We start from the raw sequence: 20177 nt of genomic DNA, 5'->3' as shown, positions 1-20177 counted from the left end.
GGCGCGAGATAGCTCTGGTTTCTGCTTGTCACTCAGGTCAAGCTTATCGAAAGTCACTGTTGTTGCTGTCGCTGTTGCTTTTCCGGCGCGCGCGCAAACGAGCTTCTCTTTTCACTCGTTCTTTACTGTCACTTTCCCTTCCCTTCTCCCGATCCTCCGTTCACTTACGAAGCCTTACTCTTTGAAAGAGACATTAAGTAGAGCTGCCTCAATGCAGTCAGGAAGCAACGAGCCAGCCGCTGCGGCGGCGGCTGCTGCTGATATCACCAGCGACAATGAGGGCGAGCAAATAACATCGTCAAAGGCAAGCTTCGAAGACGCACCGCAAGAACAGCCACCTAGCACCTCGAACTCGGGCAAAAGCCACCCGTCCGAAGACAGAGCCCCGAGCGAAGACGCCGGAAGAGACAACGGCAGCAAACCAGCTTCACAAAAGGTTCCGAGCAGACAACCATCCGTCGAGGGTACCCGGGCAGCAGTCGTCGCAGGATCATCATCGCAACAGGGAAGCCGAGCCGGATCCCAGCAGGGCAGCAGGAGGGGTTCCAACGAAGCGGCCGTGGCCGGCGGCGGCGGTACAGCCGACGCCCCGACCGCTGCGTCGGACGCGGCGATCGCCAGGGAGCGCGCGCCCGGCGACGAGAACCGTGAGGCATTCCGCGACTCCACGATCACGGCCGTCAGCGAGAGCACGGCGCAGATGCTCGGTCGAGACGGCGTGCCAAAGACCACGACTGATCCGGCGGCGGCAGGAGTCCTTGCGGGAACGGGCGAGACCCCCGGCGACGACGACGAGCTCGAGCCCCTGACAAAGTACGTCGACTGGACGGAACACATCTCCATCTCAATCGGCCCGTTTGTCATTCTCTTCTTTGATCTCGCGTTGCCGGTCTGCATCTACTACAGTTGGCTCCGCGCCCGACGAAACGATCGTCGCGCCGCGTGTCAGTCTGCCTACGACGCGGGCGTGGAGTGCGGACTCCCTCCCGTCCAGACGGTTGAGAGTAGAATTCTCGGTTTTGCCATTATTGCTTTTGGCTTCGGAGAAGTGTACATCCTCATTGTGCGAGTATATCGACTCATCGCCCGCTTCGACGAGTGCGCGCCGCTGCTGTCCAAGCACTGGTGGGAGCTGGACGCCACGACCTGGGTTTATGCGCTCGGTCTGATTGCCGCCTTGGTTCCCTTTGTCTGCTCAACCACAGTTTACGAGCCGGACGTTGTCGAGTGGTTGTACCTGTACTCTCCCGCCTTCATGTTCATGGTCCTGGACGTCATTGCCTTTGCGACGTTGATCCCCATCAAGATCCCGTTCCGTATCAACTCGGACCCCAAAGGCACACGACTCAAACCCATCGTCTACTATGCCGCCGAAGACTTCTTTGCCGTCGACGGAGCACAGAACAGGGAGTTCCGCAAAAGGTATGTCGAGCGGTACGACAAGTCGATGATGTTCCGCAAGATGATTCTCGAGTTGACGCTCTTCTGGATCGGCGGCTGCACGGCGTACATTGGCTACGTGGCCGGCATCATTTGGAATCTGGAGTTTGAACGCGCGTTTGGCACAACGTTGGGCGTCTTGTTTGGATGGATTATAATCTGGGGTGTCACTGCGAGATTTTGGATCGAGTACGCGATCAAGCGCGAGCAAAAGTGGTGGAAAGAGAACAAGGCCGAAAGAAACGCGGCCAAGCTTCAATGAGCCTAGTGTTTAATCACAGTTGAGCCCTCCCTTGTATGAGTGGGAGAGAGAGACAGAAAGAGAAGCAGTCAGATGGTGGCGAAGAGAGAGGGAAAGAGAGTGGAAAGGGAGTGGCTCATTACTGTAACCTAGTGTTAATAATGGCGCTGCCAAGATCATGTACTTATGGAGGACGCATGGGTTCTGACTGACAAGACAAGGCATGAGAGCCTGGATACCCAGGAAAAGAAAGATACCGAGAGGGCGGATTTTTGCGATTAATAAGTAAATCATTTCTTGCTTCTAGACATTGCTCAGTGGTCTCATCAGTTGTCTAAGGGTACGGATCTGGTTAGATCTCACTATGGAAATACACGATAACTGATCTGGATAGAACCAACTCAACGTCTACCGACACGAGTGGGCATTCATCCATCAACGACGCTCATTTCAATTGCAAAGTGAGCAACATGGCAAAGTTGACAGGTCTCCCACCTCGAAACAGCGAAGGGCGGCCTTCCTAGAAAGCCAAGCCTGGCCCAGGCTCCCAAGTTCGTGGCAGCATGGGCCGCGAGACGCACAGCGGAAGAGAGTTTTGGGACCCGGGGGCGAGTAGCTTCTGTGGATGTGTGAGAGAAAGATGGTGTGGTGTCTCGTGGGATGTCGCGATGTGATCGAGGCAGCTCGAGGCCCGCGGGGCGGCGGTCGGGTCCCCCCATTTCTGATTTTCTGGGGGAAGCTCTGGACTCCCGTTCGAATGAGGCGAAGAAGATTGAAAGAGGAAACCGTCTCGCAACCATTAGCGGGTACGTACTGGAATTGTGAATGTTTCGTGGTGGTGTTGCACAAAATGGAGTTGTGCATTTTATGTAGGTCCTCTGCAGCGCGCCTACATCTCCCATCATCGATAATTCACATATCTAAACGTCTCATTCATCTGTGCTGGTATCGGGGATGAACATGCTCATGCGCCCCGCGATATAATGCCGCTAGATGATGACAGCGGGTAGAATCATTAAAACATTTATGCGCCTTACCGCAGCATCTACCCACTCATGCTAAGCGTTTACAGAGATCCTGCCTCTCATCATGAGGCATATCTCTACAGCGCAGCCCAACATGTACAATAGATGAAAATCCGAAGCGGCGAAGGAGGCAATCAGACGAGACATTTGATTATTTAAATGAAGTTGGATTGGCGTTTGAGATTCAAAGTCGTCTTGAGTCTCACTTCGTTCTCATCTTTACTCAAAAGAGGGGTCTCACTCAGCTGCTCTTTCAGCCGCATCGGATGGAACTCCCCGATTCAATCTTCTCCATCCAAGAGCCTCATACGTTTCTCAAGTTAACAGCTCAGACAAACTTCAGACAATTCGCCTCAATTGAAGGCCTCACACAATGAAAAAGCTTGACCTGTGCGAAAATCTGCTCAACTCACAAGATTCACCATTAAACATTGTAAATTACTCACGGCAATCCCACCGCCAATCGGCCCCCACTGCCTCCCGCCAAACCACTCAACAAGTCTCCCGCGACGAGACCGAACTCGGCGGAGCGCCCAATTCCCGATTGTACCCGGGGTCCAGTCCGGATTCCCACCCGTCCAATCCCACTAATCGGGTCTGAGCCTGGCGGGCTCTGAGAAATCTCTGCGAACTATGTAATTAGTCTTCGAGGTCTACCAATCGAAGCAAGAAGACGGCGCCAATGAGGGGCACGAGGTGACGGCTTCATCGTTGACCTTACCTTCCTACTGGGACCTGATGTTGCCGAGCTTCCAGACAATGGATGCGACGTGCGTGGGGGGCTCTTACGAGGTTTTACAAGATCGCCTACGAGTTTAGTTTACTCATAGTCTCAGAATTCACTCATGGTTCGTAGAAAATCCCACAATGCTTGTCTTACAGCTTACAGATGGGGGTCTAACCTACGCAGAACAAACCGCTCATCTATCGCCAAGATGATTTGCTCATGAAATCTTTATTTCACTCACATTTAGACTCATCTCACACACACCCTCCATTCCAGCCCAGTTCCCAAGAAGACTAAAATCTAAAATCATCGTTAGCCTTTTCCCTCCCGTTTTAATCCGCGCATCGGCTACGCCCTACCCTCCAATGACACCGCCCTAAAGACGACCGACGAGAGAGTTCAGCTCACTCATCCCCCCTGTCAAGTCGAGACTCAACTCACTTCCTCTCCTCCAAAGTAAACCTTTTCCAGCCCTCTGAAACTCATCTCATCATCCCCAGCATTGGGGCAACGTGACCCCCCTCTCATCTGCCGCCCGCCATCCATCGCTGTACGCGATAAGATCCCGCAAGATGAACCCCGAAAAGGAACTTCTCCCCGCCACCAGCGCCGGCCCCGCGCCGGTGTCCCAAACGCCCGGTCCCGATCCCGATGTCGAAGCCTCTCATCCCGCTCCCGGCGCCGTCCCCGATGAATCTCACCGCCGCGCCGGTGACGACGACGCCCTCGCCATGGTCGGGATACACAGCCAACCCTACGACCCAGCCGTCGCCGCCCGCGCTGTGCGGAAGATAGACTGGTTTCTCATCCCCGCCATGATCTTTGGATGTTCGTCACCCCTCTCACTGCCTCCATCATCCACCATCCATCCCTAACACGCAACAGACGGCCTAGTCTACTACGACAAAGCAATCCTAGGCTCAGCAGTCCTCTTCGGCATGACAACAGACCTCCGTCTCTCCGTCCCCCTCCCGTCCGGCACAGGCGTAGACACATCCCGCCTCTCCTGGGCAACCTCCCTCTTCTACTTCGGCATGCTAGCAGGCCTCTACCCAATGACCTACGCCCTCCAACGCTACTCCCTAGGCCGCACCCTCGGCACAATCGTCATCCTCTGGTCCGGAATCTGCATGCTCACAGCAGCAGTAACCTCCTACACCGGTCTCTACGCCCAACGCTTCTTCCTAGGCTTCGTCGAATCCGTCATCCCCACGGGCTTCATGTGCATCGTATCCGGAAACTACACCCAGGCGGAACAATCACTCCGCCAAAGCTGGTGGTTCAGCGCCACGGGCCTCTTCACCATCATCGGCGGCGCCCTCAACTACGCCTTTGCCCAAGTCCGCGGAGGCGACCTCCGCCCGTGGCAGTACATCTACCTCCTCGCGGGCTGCCTCACATTCCTCTTCGGCCTAGCCTGCTTCCTCTTGCCAGACTCCCCCGTCTCAGCATGGTTCCTCACCCTCGAAGAGCGCTTCGCGGCCGTAGAACGCCTCCGCCACGGCCAAACCGGCGTCCGCTGCACGAAATTCAAACCGCACCAACTCCGCGAAGCCCTCCTCGACGCCAAAACCTGGCTCGTGGCGCTGATGATGGCCTCCGCCTACACGATGAACGGCGCCGTCTCGGGCTTCGGGCCCTTGATCGTCTCGACCTTCGGCTACACCTCGCTGCAATCGATCCTCTTCCAGTTCCCCCTCGGCGGCCTCTGCTTCCTCGTCATCCTCGCGACGGGGTACCTCGGCACGCGCTACACCAACGTCCGCATCGTCATGCTCGTGACGTGCTGCCTGCCCGTGATAGCGGGCTGCGCGCTCATCTGGCGCTCCGACTGGACGCACCACGCCGCCGCGCCGGTGGTGGGCTACTCCATCACGGGCTTCTTCGGCGGGGTGGTCAGCCTCGTCATCACGCTTGGGATGTCCAACGTCGCGGGCCACACCAAGAAAAGCTTCATGGCGGGGACCATCTTTGCGGCCTACTGCGTCGGCAACATTGTTGGTCCGCAACTCGTAAAGTCGCAGAGCAAGGCGTCGCATTACCCGGAGCTGTGGCTCGGGCTCATCATTTGCTATGTGATTTGTATCCTCGCGTCCGGGGCGTTGTACTACGTGCTCTGGAAGGAAAACAAGCGACGCGATGCGTTGCCTGTTGATGAGGAGGAGCGGGCCAAGCTTGCTTTTCAGGATTTGACGGACAAGGAGAATCCCTATTTCCGCTACGTGTATTGACAAGACAACAGCTTGTCTTGCGTGTTTCAATAGAAACCATAAACTACCTATTTACATTGTGATCGAGTTGAGACTCACTTGTCTGAGAGGTAGAAACACGGGCTATGGGGTACCAAGCTCACAGCTTAATACTAATGCGGGATCAAATCACGAAATAATCAAATACTTGCAAGAATGCTTCGAATGTCTTCCCGATCGATTCATACATCGGGGTATCATGAATTATGCAACACGAACCGCACATCCCTTCACGGGGATGCCCATCTAGCTAGAAATACAACCATGATAGACCATGCGCCAGAACCGGAGCCTTCCGTCCCATTGCTTTTTGGCCGCGGTATGCCCCGTTTCCGTTCGTCATGATAGTTGGCCCAAAATGATGGTGGGCAGAGAAGTAAATACGATCGAATCCCCAGTCATGCTATCAGAGCATGGGGGCCGGTTACGCCGAACCATCCAAAACGCCATTCTCTATGCATGTGTCTTGTCCCGAAAAAAATAAAACGCCGGAAATACTGTCCATGAAAATCATTACTCCGTATCCCCTTTATATCTGCCCAAAACGAATTCCGCTTTCTTCGTTTTGGTGTAAATGGCAGACGCTCGCTCATCTGGGCGACCTTGGAGGGTTGCTTGGTAGCTCTGCCGGCATATTTTCGTCCCCACGTCCGTCGTTCAACTCTACAGGCGAGTGTATGGTGCCGGGTACTGGTGCTGGCGGAGGCGGCGGTTGCTGAGGCGGGTATCCGGGCCCTACAGTCGCGCTTCCCGGTGGTGGTGTTGGGTAAACACCTGGTAGATCCGCCTTGCTGGGCTGCATTGGTTGGACCATGGGGAACTGAGGGGACCCCATCATGCTGCCAGACTGGCCCGTGTGCTGAGGTCCGATGGGCACCTGCTGCTGGTACATGCCGTAGTTCTGGGCCGGCCAGACACCACCTTCGGGGGGCGGCTGCTGCTGAGGTGGCTGCGGAGGCCAATTGCTGCCTGGAAAGTACGCCGGTCGGAAGCCATGGGCCGGCACAGAGTTCGGCGGAGACGGGTTCGTTTGCGAATGCGGTGATTGTGCGTACGGCTGGCCATAGTAGGCGTATGCGTGGGGATGTTGAGGAGGCGGGTACTGGTTGTTCCAGTGGATGTACGTCGGGACGGCGGAAGTCATTTGCGGAGAAGCGACCATCTTGTCCCCTTCGGCCTGGATAGTCTTTTGCGAGTCGGTGGTGCTAGGTGCCTTTTCCAACTTTGCTTTACGTAACGCATGAAGAGCGCGGCCTGTCATAATCAGTCAGTGGTCCTTGACCTTCAAGGCTCTCTACCAAGTAGTCAGAAGATCAAGACGTACCAAAGACACTAATGGTGATAACGAAGAGCACGAGGTTGACGACAGAAGTAGCTGTGCCGGCAAACGTAGCAGCTACGAAGCCATCGGCAAACGGCTCAACGTTCATCTTATAATACACTTCGTACTTGGGACCAAACGTTACGATGAAGGCATCGAGGGAATCAAGATCGTCTGCGTGACTAGCAAGCAGGGCCATAGTAATCAACCAGAAGACGACAGTGAGTAGCTCGAGGCCGCTGTGCACAATGTTAATAGGGACGCTTCTCCCAATTTGTAGGGGGTTTCCTTACAGATGCACCCAGCAGTTGTACATGACGGGAATAAACATGACGGCTACGCCAAGCCATGTCAAATAGGAGAAGGTCCAGGCGAAAGCAAACCATGAAAATGCTATGCGCAACGTGAGTAATGGCACACAAGAGTAGGTAGAGGCGGGGATGGTGGTGTTACGTACGGAAACCCTCTGTACCGCTAAAGGACTGTATCGTGGAACGAAAACAGTCAGTAAAAGTGAGCCGGAAAGGCGGGATCCAAGCAGAGGCCAGATCAAAGGCCAAGAGATTCTCGAACATACCGTTATCCTGCGATAGCCCGTGGCTTTCTGCATAGTGGTGAGCCCAAAGACTGTTATTCCCAACGTCGCAATGGCGAGGACCTAAGATTTCAAAACCGTCAACTGGATATTCGTACAGAAGGGTTTCGTGCAAATCATTTCGCGGGATTCGGTGTCCTTCTGATGTAGTTCGGTCTAGGAATGGTGTCCTTACAAGCTGTGCAATCCTGACGCCTGCGATCCATACCGGCATGGCCGGAACATGAGAGCGGTTCCTCCCATCTTTGGGCCAAATGTTCTTGGTCAAAAAAGACATGGGCGAGGACGCGAGGGGTTTAGACCCCTTGGGTTCAGGTTCGGGAGACTGGATCCTCGTCGGCTGACCCGGTGCCTCACGAGGAGACGGGGCGGCGTTGTCCGGCCGTCGTGATGGCGGGTTGGAGGCGACAGGTTGGAGGTTGGTGAGCGGAATCGAGTTGGGGTCGACCGGATCTTCGGTCGCGACGTCGTCCCTCGACGGGGAGGGGTCGCGGGGTGGTGGCGACGACGTCGTGGTGGTGAGATGGGGATAGCGGTTGTTGGTCGTGGCTTGACTCGAATTGAGGTTGTTGTCGTTTTCGTTGCGAACAGTATGATTTTCGGGATGGGTCGATATCGGGGGCGGCGCAAGTGGTGGTGTGTGAGGACCTATGTTGGGCGCGCGGAAGTATGTTTTCGCTGGAGGAAGGTTGGAGCCTGTCGGTCTCGAGGTTTCGTAGTTGGCGGCAACAGTTGCCAGAGGTCGTGTGGTTGTCGAGAGGGAAAAAGTAGGCTCGAGCTGGCGGTAAGGTGAAGCTGGCGGTGGGTATTGGTGTTGGTGGTAGTTGTGGTGGTATTGAAGGTGCTCGGTGAGGTGCTGCTTGCTGGGTACCTGGTAGCGATGGTGTTTCTTTCGCCAATCGACGTCACAAAGGGTGGAATGGCGGAGGCTAAGGGCTGAGAGCACTGAGCAAATGTTTTTTTCGTTCGTTCCGTTCCTCCAATGCAACGGCAACGTCTTTTTGGGACGGTCAACTGCCTGGGGGGTGTGGATGGAGGGGAGGGGAGCCTAGTACATACAGCAGAACTAAACTGTAGGAGGGGGAGGGGGGTCCCCGGTCCGATCAGAGGGAATTGGGCTGGTTCGCTAGCTGGCTGGCAGGCTGGCCTTGGTGCTTGGGAATCTCTGGCGTCCACCACGGTTCAGGAGGAGCTGATTGTTGATCGCTGGAGCTTGAAAGAAGGTTGGCACCGGTGGCCGGGGGCGTGGTGGCTTTTCGTCTGTTCAGGATCTGCCTTTCTTGGTCTGTGTCTAGACACTTTGATGTTGACGGATGGTGAGATGAGTTGAGTTTGCTAGGGCCCCGTTCTTTGGGACGAGAGTTGACGTCTGGTCGTCTGTGAGTGGTTTGCTGCTGGTCTAGGACTCTTAGGTAGTGCCGGGTGGTGGGAGAGAGCGGAGAGTATCGGCAGGTTTCCTGTCAATCCTGTGTCCAGTAATTCTGTGTTCCTCTTGTTGATCTGATCTGGGAAAAGGCCGGCAAATGGGTGTGTGGGCGGATGGAATGGGGATGGGGGATGGGGATGATGATGGATGTGATGGGGAAGTGGTCAATGGGTAATAGGAAATTGGGAGCACGGCTTTGGATTGGAGGAAGAGGGATCATGGATGGATCATGGACCAAGAACCAGGACCTCGCCAGTCAAGGATTCGAGATACCTTACACTATCCGTACGAAGTACTCCGTAGTAAGGTAGAGGTTAGGATGGAGGCAGAGGCGAAGGAACGGATACATGGAGAGAGGCAGAGACATGAACGAAGCTAATCCATTCTGAAAGACTGAACAGGAACATGGATGGATGAACATGGTACGGGACTACAGTAGGTAGGCAAAAGCGCCGAGGAAAAAACCTGATCTGAAGAGAAAAACGGCTGCGGCTCGCTATGCGTTGGGCGAATGGACGAATTGGAGGTGACCAGGCTTGCTTGTTTGTTCCGTCACCAGGTTACTGAAGCGTGCCCCCGTACCGTACCTTGTGTGCGGTAAAAGATGAAACGGAACACCGCTGCCGGCCGTTGACAGATAGTGTAGAGAGACAGGCTCAATGTCCACCGGTATATCTTTCGACTGTTCTCCGTATTGTGCTGGGCATGGCATCGTGGCCGTGGTGGCATCCAACGGCAACGCAAAAAAAGTGGCCGGGGAAAGGAAAAAAACCTGGAGCCACAGACTTCAATGACGAGAAGTGGATGATCCAATCATTAATCGACAATAAAAGCGGGTTCCACCATACACAGCGCCAAGAACAAATGCCAAGCTTCCACGAGGGCCAACATGCCAAGAGGAAGGAGGGGAGGGGCCTTTCTTTTGCTTTTTTATTTCTCACTCGGCTGCTCTCTTTCCCAATGTTCTTCTTCCAGGGTGTACATCAACGAGGTACCTGACCTCAGGTAAGATACCTAAGTAGTCAGGCACGTGCCAAGTATACTATGTATCGTGGCATGGTGTCTCGAATGGCAGGAAACGAGAAATGCAACTGCCCAAAACCAAAGAAACGAAACGCAATGTGGAAGGAAGCTTGGGAAGGAAAGAAGGAAGTCGGCGGGGAGGAGGAAAGGCGGCCGTTGTCATTGGACTAGCGTCACCACATGCCCCGCAACGCCAAGCGGCTGGCTGGATTGGGACGTCATGATTCGATAGCCAGACCCGCCTCTTTTGGCAAGTATCTTTTCGGCGTGATTTGTGGCATCGAGTACTTTGAACTTACCATCGTTCCTGTTTTCCCGCCTTACCTCTGACTTTCGGGAAAATTCAACGAACCGCAGTGAGAAGACGGCCATCCAATCACCAGACGGACGCATCCTCGGGAGTACGTATCTTTCCGGGGCTAGGAACACCCGGCATTCGACCGTCCACTACTCCAGGTACGTACCTGGCAAGCTCCAGCCGTCTGAGCGTATGATCTTCTCTACCGCTGTCACCGTCAATTTGCACCTTTTCTTCTACTGTATCTTTCAGCTTCAGTTCCTCAATCCTGAGTTCCGCAATTCCCATCAAGATACATTAGGAACACCCACCGGCATATCTCGATCAGCCTCTATCATTCAACATGGTCTATATCACTTCCTCCGAATTCCAACAAAGCTTCCACGATCCACCTACTCAAGGGCCAAGCACTGCCCCCAACATCCGGAAGAAGCTTCAGGTCGCTCTCCATCCCGGTCTGTCATCAAATCCGCTCACCATCACCAAGCCCATGTCCCGCCTCTGCCAAAGCAATACCCATGGCCCATGGATGGAGGAAGAGGGGAGGGGTGGGCCGCTCGATAGGGTCCCGGTCGTGTGCTTCCAAGACCTCTCTCCGCCCAATCATCCTCAACCTCGTCCATCCAGCGCCGCCCCAAACGGTATCGCTCTCTGTCCAGGCCTCTGATCACCGCCCCAGTGTGGCAGAGCCATGCACCCATGGCACAACCACCGACGCATCATGGATCGATGGATATGCAGTACGGACTACGGAGCACACGACGATATCGCGCCTCCAGAATATCCATTGAAGGCGTTTCCTTCCTTTCCGCCCGCTGTCAACCATGTCTCCGCTGCGAACCCCGTTTCTTCGACTTGGTTCGCCGCCACAGACTGAGAAAGTACTTGTTACGGCGTTTTTGCGGACCAACCCAGACTGCTCTCTCCATGTTCCTCGGATTCATCACGCGGCGAACCTTTTCTTTCATCGTTTCCGATACGAAGTTTGTCTAGCGCAGTGTACGGAGTACGGAGTACGGAATTCAGATACGCTTACAGATACCTACAAATACGGTCAATTTACCCAAGAAACGCCGCCAAGCACGAGAGCCATCGCGCATGCGCTTAGAGTGCCCGCCCTTGAAGACGTCCATTCAGGCTCTTGCGGCTCCTCTAGACACCACGCCACGCGCAAACACCATGGTATTCGCACCAGCACGGATACTACCTAGTGATCCCACGATAATCGATAACACCCTGACCCATAGCACGTTGCTTTCTTGCAAATCCCTCTGTGACTGTCACCTCACAAAGCAGTGGAGAGTCAGCAAGGCACATAGGTACACTACACTAGCACACTAGATGCTGTGGGCATGGCACCAGAGAGGCGCAAGAGGTTGGGGTGGGTGCCCATCATCAGCACCTTCACTCAACGTCTGAGACATGCCTGCCAAGCGGAGAAGAAGAACGTTTTGTTGATGATGGCCTGGCTGGCTCTGCTGCATTGCCTGCCACAGAATTATTGATATTCTTCTTTTTTTCTTCTGCAGCTCAAACGCCATGATTTGAGCACTTTGTCACGCACCGGCCCAGATGCCAGATGGCACAAAATGTTATGCCCTTTATCAAATTACCAACTGACGAGCTCTTTGGATTCTTCGCAGAGAATTGGCTACTCGTCACTCACAACTCCTCAAAGCTTGAAATTCCGTCGGTTCCGCTGCGCTGCCCACGCCTGAGGGGACCGGCAAATGTCAGCAGGTCGGTCTTTACCCGGCCGTCTATCGGAGTCTCTCACCATGGTGCGCGGTGTATGTCTCTTCCCCACGACCCCTCAGGCTCTTCGTTCTCGTCATGTATCGGTGGACCCTTCAATCCACAAACTCAGAGGTTGTGCCGCCGGGTCAGCGAGGACAGGCAGGCCATTCGCTGCAAACCTTCCGGTCCTGTGTCGAGCCAGGCAAGGGATGGGGAGGTGCAGCGAATTGGCCATGGGCCTTAGGGGGACCATTGTCGAAAACGGAACAAAGCGCTGCAGCAGGATGCAGACGCAGGTCACAGGTTGCAGTGGTGTGCAACATTCTCGCACTGGACAAGTCTGCGACTCTCCGCCAAGGTTCAAGGTCAACCATTCCGCCAAGATCGCAAGAGAGCCACCGGATGGAAAGGAAAAGCGGGGTTTGGGCCCTCCAGGAAGCGTGCAAGATCTTCCTGCGTCTCCGCCAGAGGCCTCCGCTTCAAAGGTCACTCCTCTCTCGGGCACGCCGTCTCCTCCAAAGGCCAAGACTTCTGCCCAGCACTGTGGCACTATCCCAACATCTCCACGTATTGCTCGAATCCTCCCTCAAACTCCGTATGGATACGTCCAGCCAGACTCTCGATTTCTGGGCGTTTGAGCCAAGCTCTGCTGCACCTGTCGCCCGATGGATCCCCCCTCTGGCCACCGTCTTGACCGTCTTGTCGTTCCGTCTCGCTGCCTTGAGGGATTCCAGATGCTCGATCTCGGGCCCCATGCCCTCCCCTGACTCGGGCCTCCGAGTACCCCTCCACGGCTCCGGTCGACGTTCAAATGAGGCCGGCGCTCTTTGCAGTACCACAGGTACAAGGTCGCGGTTCCTCATCACAGGCACCTGCCGATCCAACGGGCTTGGGCGTGGCATTGAACGGCATCCCGACCTCGCTAGCAATGCTGCCATGATGATAGCATCGGTGCGGAACACCCAATCTTACTTCCCACAACCCGTTGTCGAATTTACCGCCTCCCCGAGGTGATCAGGTCGGAGCACGTCCCCTGCCACCCACAATGACGAAATGGTTCATTTCTGTCCCGTCACCAAGATGAGCGAGCAGCGATCGCAAGCAAGCCAACTAGCTCAAGCCTCAAGCTCCATGCGGCTGGCGAGAAAGAAGGCATTGAAAAGTCTTAGGACTATTGGTGAAACGATTCAGCAGGCAAACACCCTTCCACCGCCAACGATGTCTATTGCAACCTTTTTTGCAGCAGCGCAGAACTAAACATACCATTGCCCCGCGCGCCAAGAAATGCTGCGACCAGCGCAACAACGCACAGGAACCCGGGCACCACACCGGCACTTGATCGCTTCTCACGTCCACCTCTGAATGGCATACCAAAATCAGAATGAGCCTTGTGTGCGCAAGCGCTGCTTATCTTTCTATTGCCCAGCCGCCGAGTCAACCCTAATCTGATTCCTGGTTCGATGCCTTGCTCGCCAGCGATGGTGCTGGTCGTGGGAGTTGACCGTACCATGGACCAATACCCCCGAGATAGCCCGGCTCACTCGATTAAGCTTAAGGTCTCGACCAGGAACGTCCGGCGCTGGCAATGGCAGGCATTTTCCCAACCCCTCGCTTTCGTCGCGGATTTATCCCGAGCTTCCGAGGTGTTCTACTCGTCCGTACCTGATCCCAGGTAATTGGACACACGGATTTTGCTACTTGGTGTTGTCTACCTCGTTCTCGGTCCATACGCTCACCATCGTTTCACCGTAGAAGCGAAACCGGATGCGCGTAGTTGTCTTGAACAACTTCTACGATCTCAGCTTAAGCGCTACAGCCTGAGATCCAGCAACCTGAGGGTACAGCTAGGTAGGATCAGTCGTTTAACTTTTGTTGAGCATTTCCGTGAGATACTGAGCATAATTGCTGCCCGAAATCTGCCATCATGTATGGCTCCGGGAAGTCGAATCATGTGCCTTGTCCAGACACCCACCGCAAGTCTTGGCACGCACTGATATGGCCCGCCGAGCAAATCGGAATGTGATCGCTCGGAATTTGCAGGATCAAGTCCTTTTGCAACTATCGCGTCATTTATCTACCAGTACGCAGCGAGTTACCATGGTGCGAATATAGCTTGTTGCTATGGAGCATCAAAGCAGATACGGATGGTATTTCGATGCTGGGTGGTGGGTTTGACTCAGTTTCTGCCCTTCACTCAACCGTGCCTCGCAGGCTAGTTGTCGCGGGATGTGGGTGAGCCGATTTAGTCCATCACACTGACCATCATGTCTGGAAATTCCTTCAAGTGCCAGCCCTACAGGGCGCATCAACTCTGTTGGGCAACGGAATGCTTCCGAGATGAACGCCTCCGCTCTCATCCCTAGATGCCGTCCGCTTCACTTTGATCTTCTATCACGCCCCAATATGGAAGCTGAGATCTGGGCACAGGACTAAAGCAGGCATGGGTACATGCGAACTTGTACGCATACTGGTACCTGAATCGTGCGTATACTTGACTCACAGATCCGCGTCGCGAGATCTGTATGTATCCTCAATGGCCGTAGATGTACCTATCTCGTTATTGGGCAGGTGTTCTTGTGTTAAGGATCTGGCATAGACTTCGGGACCGCATGGGCCGTGATGGGATTGTGACGATGGCGAATGGGGGCTCTTGCGAATATCTCGGCCGATCAACGGCGGAGATAGGCCAAAGAAGCAATAAATCAATTTGCTGTGATTATCCTGGCTTTGAAACGATCAACTCATTAGGTGCTACCGATTCGGATAGCACCTGCCTCAGGTTATATCACCTGGCTCTTGAATATATCGATTCTGAGCGAAGCTCGATTAAAGAGCATGGCGTGCGGGTGTCCTTAGTGCCGTTCCGACTCTGGCCTCGACCTCACGGCTTGTGATGAAGTAGAACAACTACGGGGTAGATCATGGTGTAGTCGCTGATGAGCTGAGCGAACTGGACTCTATGGTTGGTAGGACGTTTACGGAAAGATGCATGTAAACCTGATGACGTGCTGCCTGAGATTGCAGAACCGGGAAGTGTAGTGAATGCTTTGCTTACTCGATTTGTTCCTGTTGTAACCTTGATGCTTCTGACTGAGATATCAGAATCGTTTGATGTTATCTGCTGAGGCAAAGTATGATACTGGTGCCCCGAAGTACAGGATTTCTTCTTAGACATCAGGTCCTAGGTGTTCAGTACGACGGGAATCTTAGTTTTCTTCTGTCTCTGTCAGTATCAGGCGTGATTCTTTTGCCATATTCGTTTGAGCGTCTCGATACTTTTCTACCTCGTCGCGAACTGGTGCTCAGTTGTGTTCGGCCTTATTTGTAGTATCGCGTCTTTAATGACGGCATGGCATATAGCGATCTTGTGTTGTTGGGATGATATTCCCATCTTGACTATTTCCTCATGGCGTAGCTTTTAAACTATACATAGAGCTTAACGAAGTGCTTGATCTATCTTGGATATGCATGAACTCCTGGACGTATCAGGGCAGCAGGTTGGGCAGTGGGAGTGAGATATTCTTGCCAAGAGTACAGAGGCAAAACGATGCGTACGGAAGGAATATTGTATCGAGAAATGTTTGGAAAAGAATTATATGCGATAGTTGAGTCGTGCTGAGACGTGGAGCGAAGATGATTGAATTAAAAGGTGTACCGGCGGAATCGTAAACCCGGTCGTGAAGATAATTGAAGCATAAAACAATACTAAAGATGCTGGCTAAGTCCTACATGGTTCAATCTCATTTTTCCAGCCGTGTCCAATCATTATCCATTTAACTCTCACGTTCATTTCCATCTCTTTCACACCGGCCGTTGCCAATCCAAACTTGGGTAGACTTGTTCTCAGGAGGTATAGACGTTGACGGTGGCTTTCAGGAGGTTGCTGAGGGTGGCAGTCACGCCGGTCAAACCAGACTGCGAGGTAGTGTCGATGTAAGGCGACAGAGCAGTCCCGAGACCACCGAGGTTCGTCGAGATCAGCTTCAGGTAATCAGTTTGGCCAAGCGGTGTCAACGAAGCCACAATCCCAGACGTCTTGGCCTTGTTCAACAGATCCGTGACCGTCTTGAGCGCAGGCTGGATCTCGTTTGTGAGCTTGGTGACGATGGCGGACGAGTCGGTGGAGTTTAGGGCCAGGGTGAGGGCCTTTGCGTCGAGCAAGGTGGAGGAGGAGGCCGAGTTGAGGCCGATTGTGTTTAGGAGGACCGCGGGGAGCTTGAGAATGTTGGCGACGCTGAGGCTGTTGCCGGTGGTGTAGTCGAGGCCGTTGAGGGTTGTTGTGAGCTTGAGGATGGAGCCTTGGAGGGTGTCGAGGTTGGCGATGATGCTTGCGCCTGTGCTTGATTGGGAGGGGAGGTTGCCGAAGGGGAGGAAGCTGAGTGGCACTGGGGTTGCTGAGGATACTGAGAGGGCGGCGAAGCCAGCAAGGATGGATGAGAAACGCATCGTGATGTGATTAGAAGGTAGAAAGTTAGGTGAGTGAAGTGAGGTTTCTATCGACCTGAGTGAGATGTAGAGCGCACAGGCGAGAGTGTCTTTGTTGATGATTGTCCAAGACCGTTGCTGAAGTGGTTGAGTGCTGGGAATCTTCTTAAAACCAAGAAGGATGCAACGTCTGTATTTATTTCCTCCTAATCTAAGCACCATCCTCGCCATTCGATGTCACACAACCCGTCCCTCCCGCTTTCTCTCTTCTTCTTCAGCTCAACCTCCTCCGTTGACGAAACCTGGCCCGCCCAAGACAAGTCTATCCGAGACATACCCTCTTCGCCAAAAGAATGTCTTACCGCCGCCGCCTCTTGAAGGGTAGATCTCGACCAGAGGCAGACACCGACTAACCCAAATCTCGGGAGCCTCAAGCCACGGAGCTAAACCCGCATCGCAACAGTTCTGCGAGGAAAGAGGAAAATGATTGGCCAGCTACGCAAGAGGCGGGCCGGAGAACCAGTGACTGAACCGGTCCTCCCTTCCTGTGCGAAAGGCTGCAGCGCCGTTTCCGGGTGTGACGGGGCGGAGGGAGCGGACGCGGGCGGGCTGCTTTCGGACGGCGTCGTCAAAGAGCTATGCTTATATTGCGGGGCCCACCTGTCTTGTTCGGTTCAGCGTTAGTGTGTGACCATACTTGACTGCAGCTGACCAACGTCAGAACAGTGATGATGTGCGTGATGGTGGATTGAGGCTTGGGATCTGGACGTTAGTGGTAGGTATTTCGTACGGGCGGAAGATGACATGGCTGGTCGTCACACAAGATCTCCGGAGGCTTGTTGCCTCTTGCGCCGGTGGGCGTTTAGATACGGCTTAGTTCGATCTGGCCAGATGGACGTACGTCTACGCCCCCGTTCCTCTGATGTTGAAGAGAAAACAAGAATGAATTCACGCAATTACATATTGAACAATCACATTATTGCAGCATCTACCAATTGCCCTTGAACGCTATTAGTCGCGTGGAGGCACGATTGCAGTCACTCCCTTGTTTCGAGGAGATTGGCGTGAGGGGTCAACTCCAAAAAACTTCACGAGACTGTGCCAACTCCAGTAGGTACAGTCCTACATTTAGGCAACCAAATGGCAATGAGTCTGACTTGGATCCCTACCGTTACCCTTCGGCATATACATCAATGCCGAGTACGCGATGAGGAGGATCAAGACCCCGCGGCTATTCAGATACCCATCGGTGCAAAACTCTCCGATGGTGCGTATCACATTGATAGTTTGCTGATGCCTACTGTAATTAGTATTCTGTCCCTGGTTTAATCCAGAACGGTCTCGACTCTCGCGACCAGTACCTTCCCTGTCTACATACATGTATCTACGCTGGAATATAGACCGAAGTGGGCTGTAAATTCGGAAACGCGTATCCATATACAGCATCGGCAGTCACGTTATGCTGTACATTTTACTTGCGATATCATCCGTTTTGGTTACTGAATACTTGTAGACTCCCTGAATCACGTCTCAGTGACTTGAGACTCAGGTTCAGAGAAAGATATCTATCGTAGAGCCGGTCTCGGTTGAGCATAGGCCGACAAGCTGTGTTTTAGAGTTTTCTCATGGCTGATACTGCCTCAAAAGCAAGGCGATAGTGATTATCGTGACCAGTCTTCATGATTGAGCTTGGGATGAAAGTGTGGCGCTGTCGTGAGGGGAACCGGTTTACTCGGATGATGCTCGACCGATACATCCATGTCACATAGCTGCCGAAGGGACTTTATCCATGATAAATAGCCCGCCGCTCAGAGGAACAGAAATGAATGATGAATGATTCCCAGAAGCATAGCGCAGCTCACTCTCAAGCCTTCCGCACATTTCTCAACATGGCACCTTACACCGAAATCTTTCGCTAAGCCCGGAGAGAGGTTTATCTACGCACCACCCAGCACGCCTTCCAGATGTTACACAGCGGTGGATGAAGGATCTTTGGGTCCGTTGCGGGTATGATGCTGGCGACAAATCCACATGGGCACAGGAATACCTTCACTTGCCCTTCCATCGGCAATTTCGTTACGAGAAGTTCGCGCCAAAGGCGTTTGACAAAATCACTGATATCATCGGCGGTGTTGAAGGATGGGATGACGAGCGATGACGCTGGGTGGGGGATAATTTTGTGGTCAACTTTGGTTCCGAGTCCAGGTCCCCAGAGTCAGACGACGTGAACTCGCCCAAGCAAAAGGGCGGCTTGCATTGTGACAATGACTGGTTCCGACAATTTCTTGACTCCTCGGGAACGACGTTGACGGTCATTAACTGCTTCACGGATATTCCACCAGGAGGTGGAGGTACTCTGTTATGCGAGGATGGCTTACGAGGTATGAATCCAGTCCAGCTGTCATAGACCACTATTATGTCTGGTTCAGACTTGATGGCTATTGAACTCTTGCTGACTACTTACATTACTGCAGAGGTTTGCAAGCGACTTTACGACCACCTTGAAGGTATCGACCCAGCTTTAACCGCTGATGATCTGACCGTCGGCGTGCGCGAGTGCGAGATACTGATTTCAGACTGTTGAGGCGAAGAAGGGCGACGTCTTCATCCTTCACGGTCTCGTTCCGCACACAGCGAACTACAACTATCACCACTATGCTTGCGTCATCACAAACACCCATGTCACCCTGAAGGACCAGCTTCATCTAGATCGACTGGACAAGAATTATGTAGGTCATATGAGAGATGCCGTTATGACAACGCTAAGTTTGTCTAGACCCTTGCGGAACAGGTCATTCTTCGAGCACTGGACCGAGAGTCTATCCCGGAGTTCAAGCCCACGCGGGAGCGAAAGTTTTGGTACCCTCGTAACTTTTGCTTCAAGGAAAAGAGGATTGAAGACGAGCTGAAGGCGATGAAAGATGCCGCAGCTTCAAAAGGACTAGATGCCAGCAAGGTTGATAGCATTTGGTTGAGTGAGAAAGCTCGGTCTGATTTCGCGAGGACGAATGGGTTGTTGTTACCAGTGCATGAAGAGGCTGGATTTGAGACGAAACAGCACTCTATTCAGTAAATAGAGAGATGTAGTGAACATATAGAGAAGTCTATATGTTTCTCAGTCTATGCGGGTAATTTGACAACTTGGAGATAAGAACTTTCGGATTTCTACTGGCCAAAATCATCAACTACCGGCGGAATCTACCGTTTGGTCCATACAAAAAGAATTTTCGCTGCCGGGTGAGTATCAACCAGTGATAGTTCCAGTAAACGAGTTGTGTTTAGTAATGCTAGATAAAGATACAATATTGGTAGAATTCGCTATAAATCACGATACTTTTGAAAATAACGAATGACACAACCATCCAGGACTCTTCTAGCTCTTTCAGGAATGAATAGAGTGCCTCGACTTCTTCGTACTGTGTACGAACGCGAGCGAGGAACTCGCAAGGCCGTTTGCGGTTGCACGGTTATTGTGTGACGGGAGAATGGCTTCCTCGGCTATCGGGTTCCCGAGCGGTTAGGTAATCGAGGATCGAGGCTAAGGAAGACGTTTTCCCTTTTGCGATGATATGGGTAAGGGTCCTTCGTCACCTCGCAGAGGTCGGAACATTCCTCGGAGTTATGAGAGTAGCTCATCTCGCTGTGGTCCAGGCCACGGCCCGAATCGTCA

The 20177-nt window shown here is 53.3% G+C and overlaps 4 protein-coding genes across 4 annotated transcripts; 2 read left to right on the top strand and 2 right to left on the bottom strand.

The window, feature by feature from the left end:
* Positions 1-211: 211 nt before the first annotated feature.
* HER10_EVM0009950 (uncharacterized protein) lies at positions 212-1702 on the top strand (the record flags this gene model as incomplete). Its single annotated transcript, XM_035479421.1, has 1 exon — positions 212-1702. The coding sequence occupies one exon, from the start codon at positions 212-214 to the stop codon at positions 1700-1702; it is 1491 nt and encodes a 496-aa protein (XP_035328390.1).
* Positions 1703-3642: 1940 nt separating this feature from the next.
* HER10_EVM0000111 (major facilitator superfamily transporter) lies at positions 3643-5664 on the top strand (the record flags this gene model as incomplete). The annotated part of the gene is made up of 2 exons (XM_035469906.1): positions 3643-4261; positions 4319-5664. The coding sequence occupies exons 1-2, from the start codon at positions 4006-4008 to the stop codon at positions 5662-5664; spliced, it is 1602 nt and encodes a 533-aa protein (XP_035327488.1). The 5' UTR covers positions 3643-4005.
* A 607-nt stretch (positions 5665-6271) lies between these two features.
* On the bottom strand, positions 6272-9736 carry HER10_EVM0002528 (uncharacterized protein; the record flags this gene model as incomplete). The annotated part of the gene is made up of 8 exons (XM_035472234.1): positions 6272-6936; positions 7007-7242; positions 7297-7396; positions 7461-7485; positions 7581-7661; positions 7774-8534; positions 8830-9055; positions 9692-9736. The coding sequence occupies 8 exons, from the start codon at positions 9734-9736 to the stop codon at positions 6272-6274; spliced, it is 2139 nt and encodes a 712-aa protein (XP_035327695.1).
* A 5960-nt stretch (positions 9737-15696) lies between these two features.
* Positions 15697-16772, bottom strand: HER10_EVM0009031 (uncharacterized protein). The gene has a single exon (XM_035478533.1). The coding sequence runs from the start codon at positions 16736-16738 to the stop codon at positions 15926-15928; it is 813 nt and encodes a 270-aa protein (XP_035328308.1). The 5' UTR covers positions 16739-16772; the 3' UTR covers positions 15697-15925.
* Between the last annotated feature and the right edge of the window lie 3405 nt (positions 16773-20177).

Source organism: Colletotrichum scovillei (assembly GCF_011075155.1).
Source record: "Colletotrichum scovillei strain TJNH1 chromosome Unknown Contig00010, whole genome shotgun sequence".
NCBI lineage: Eukaryota > Fungi > Ascomycota > Sordariomycetes > Glomerellales > Glomerellaceae > Colletotrichum > Colletotrichum scovillei.
Note: the sequence above shows the minus strand (reverse complement) of the source record. Positions and strands in the feature narration are given on the sequence as shown.

Coding starts and splice junctions, on each gene's coding strand:
- HER10_EVM0009031 (XM_035478533.1), bottom strand. CDS start 16,738: ATGGCGAGGATGGTGCTTAGATTAGGAGGAAATAAATACAGACGTTGC.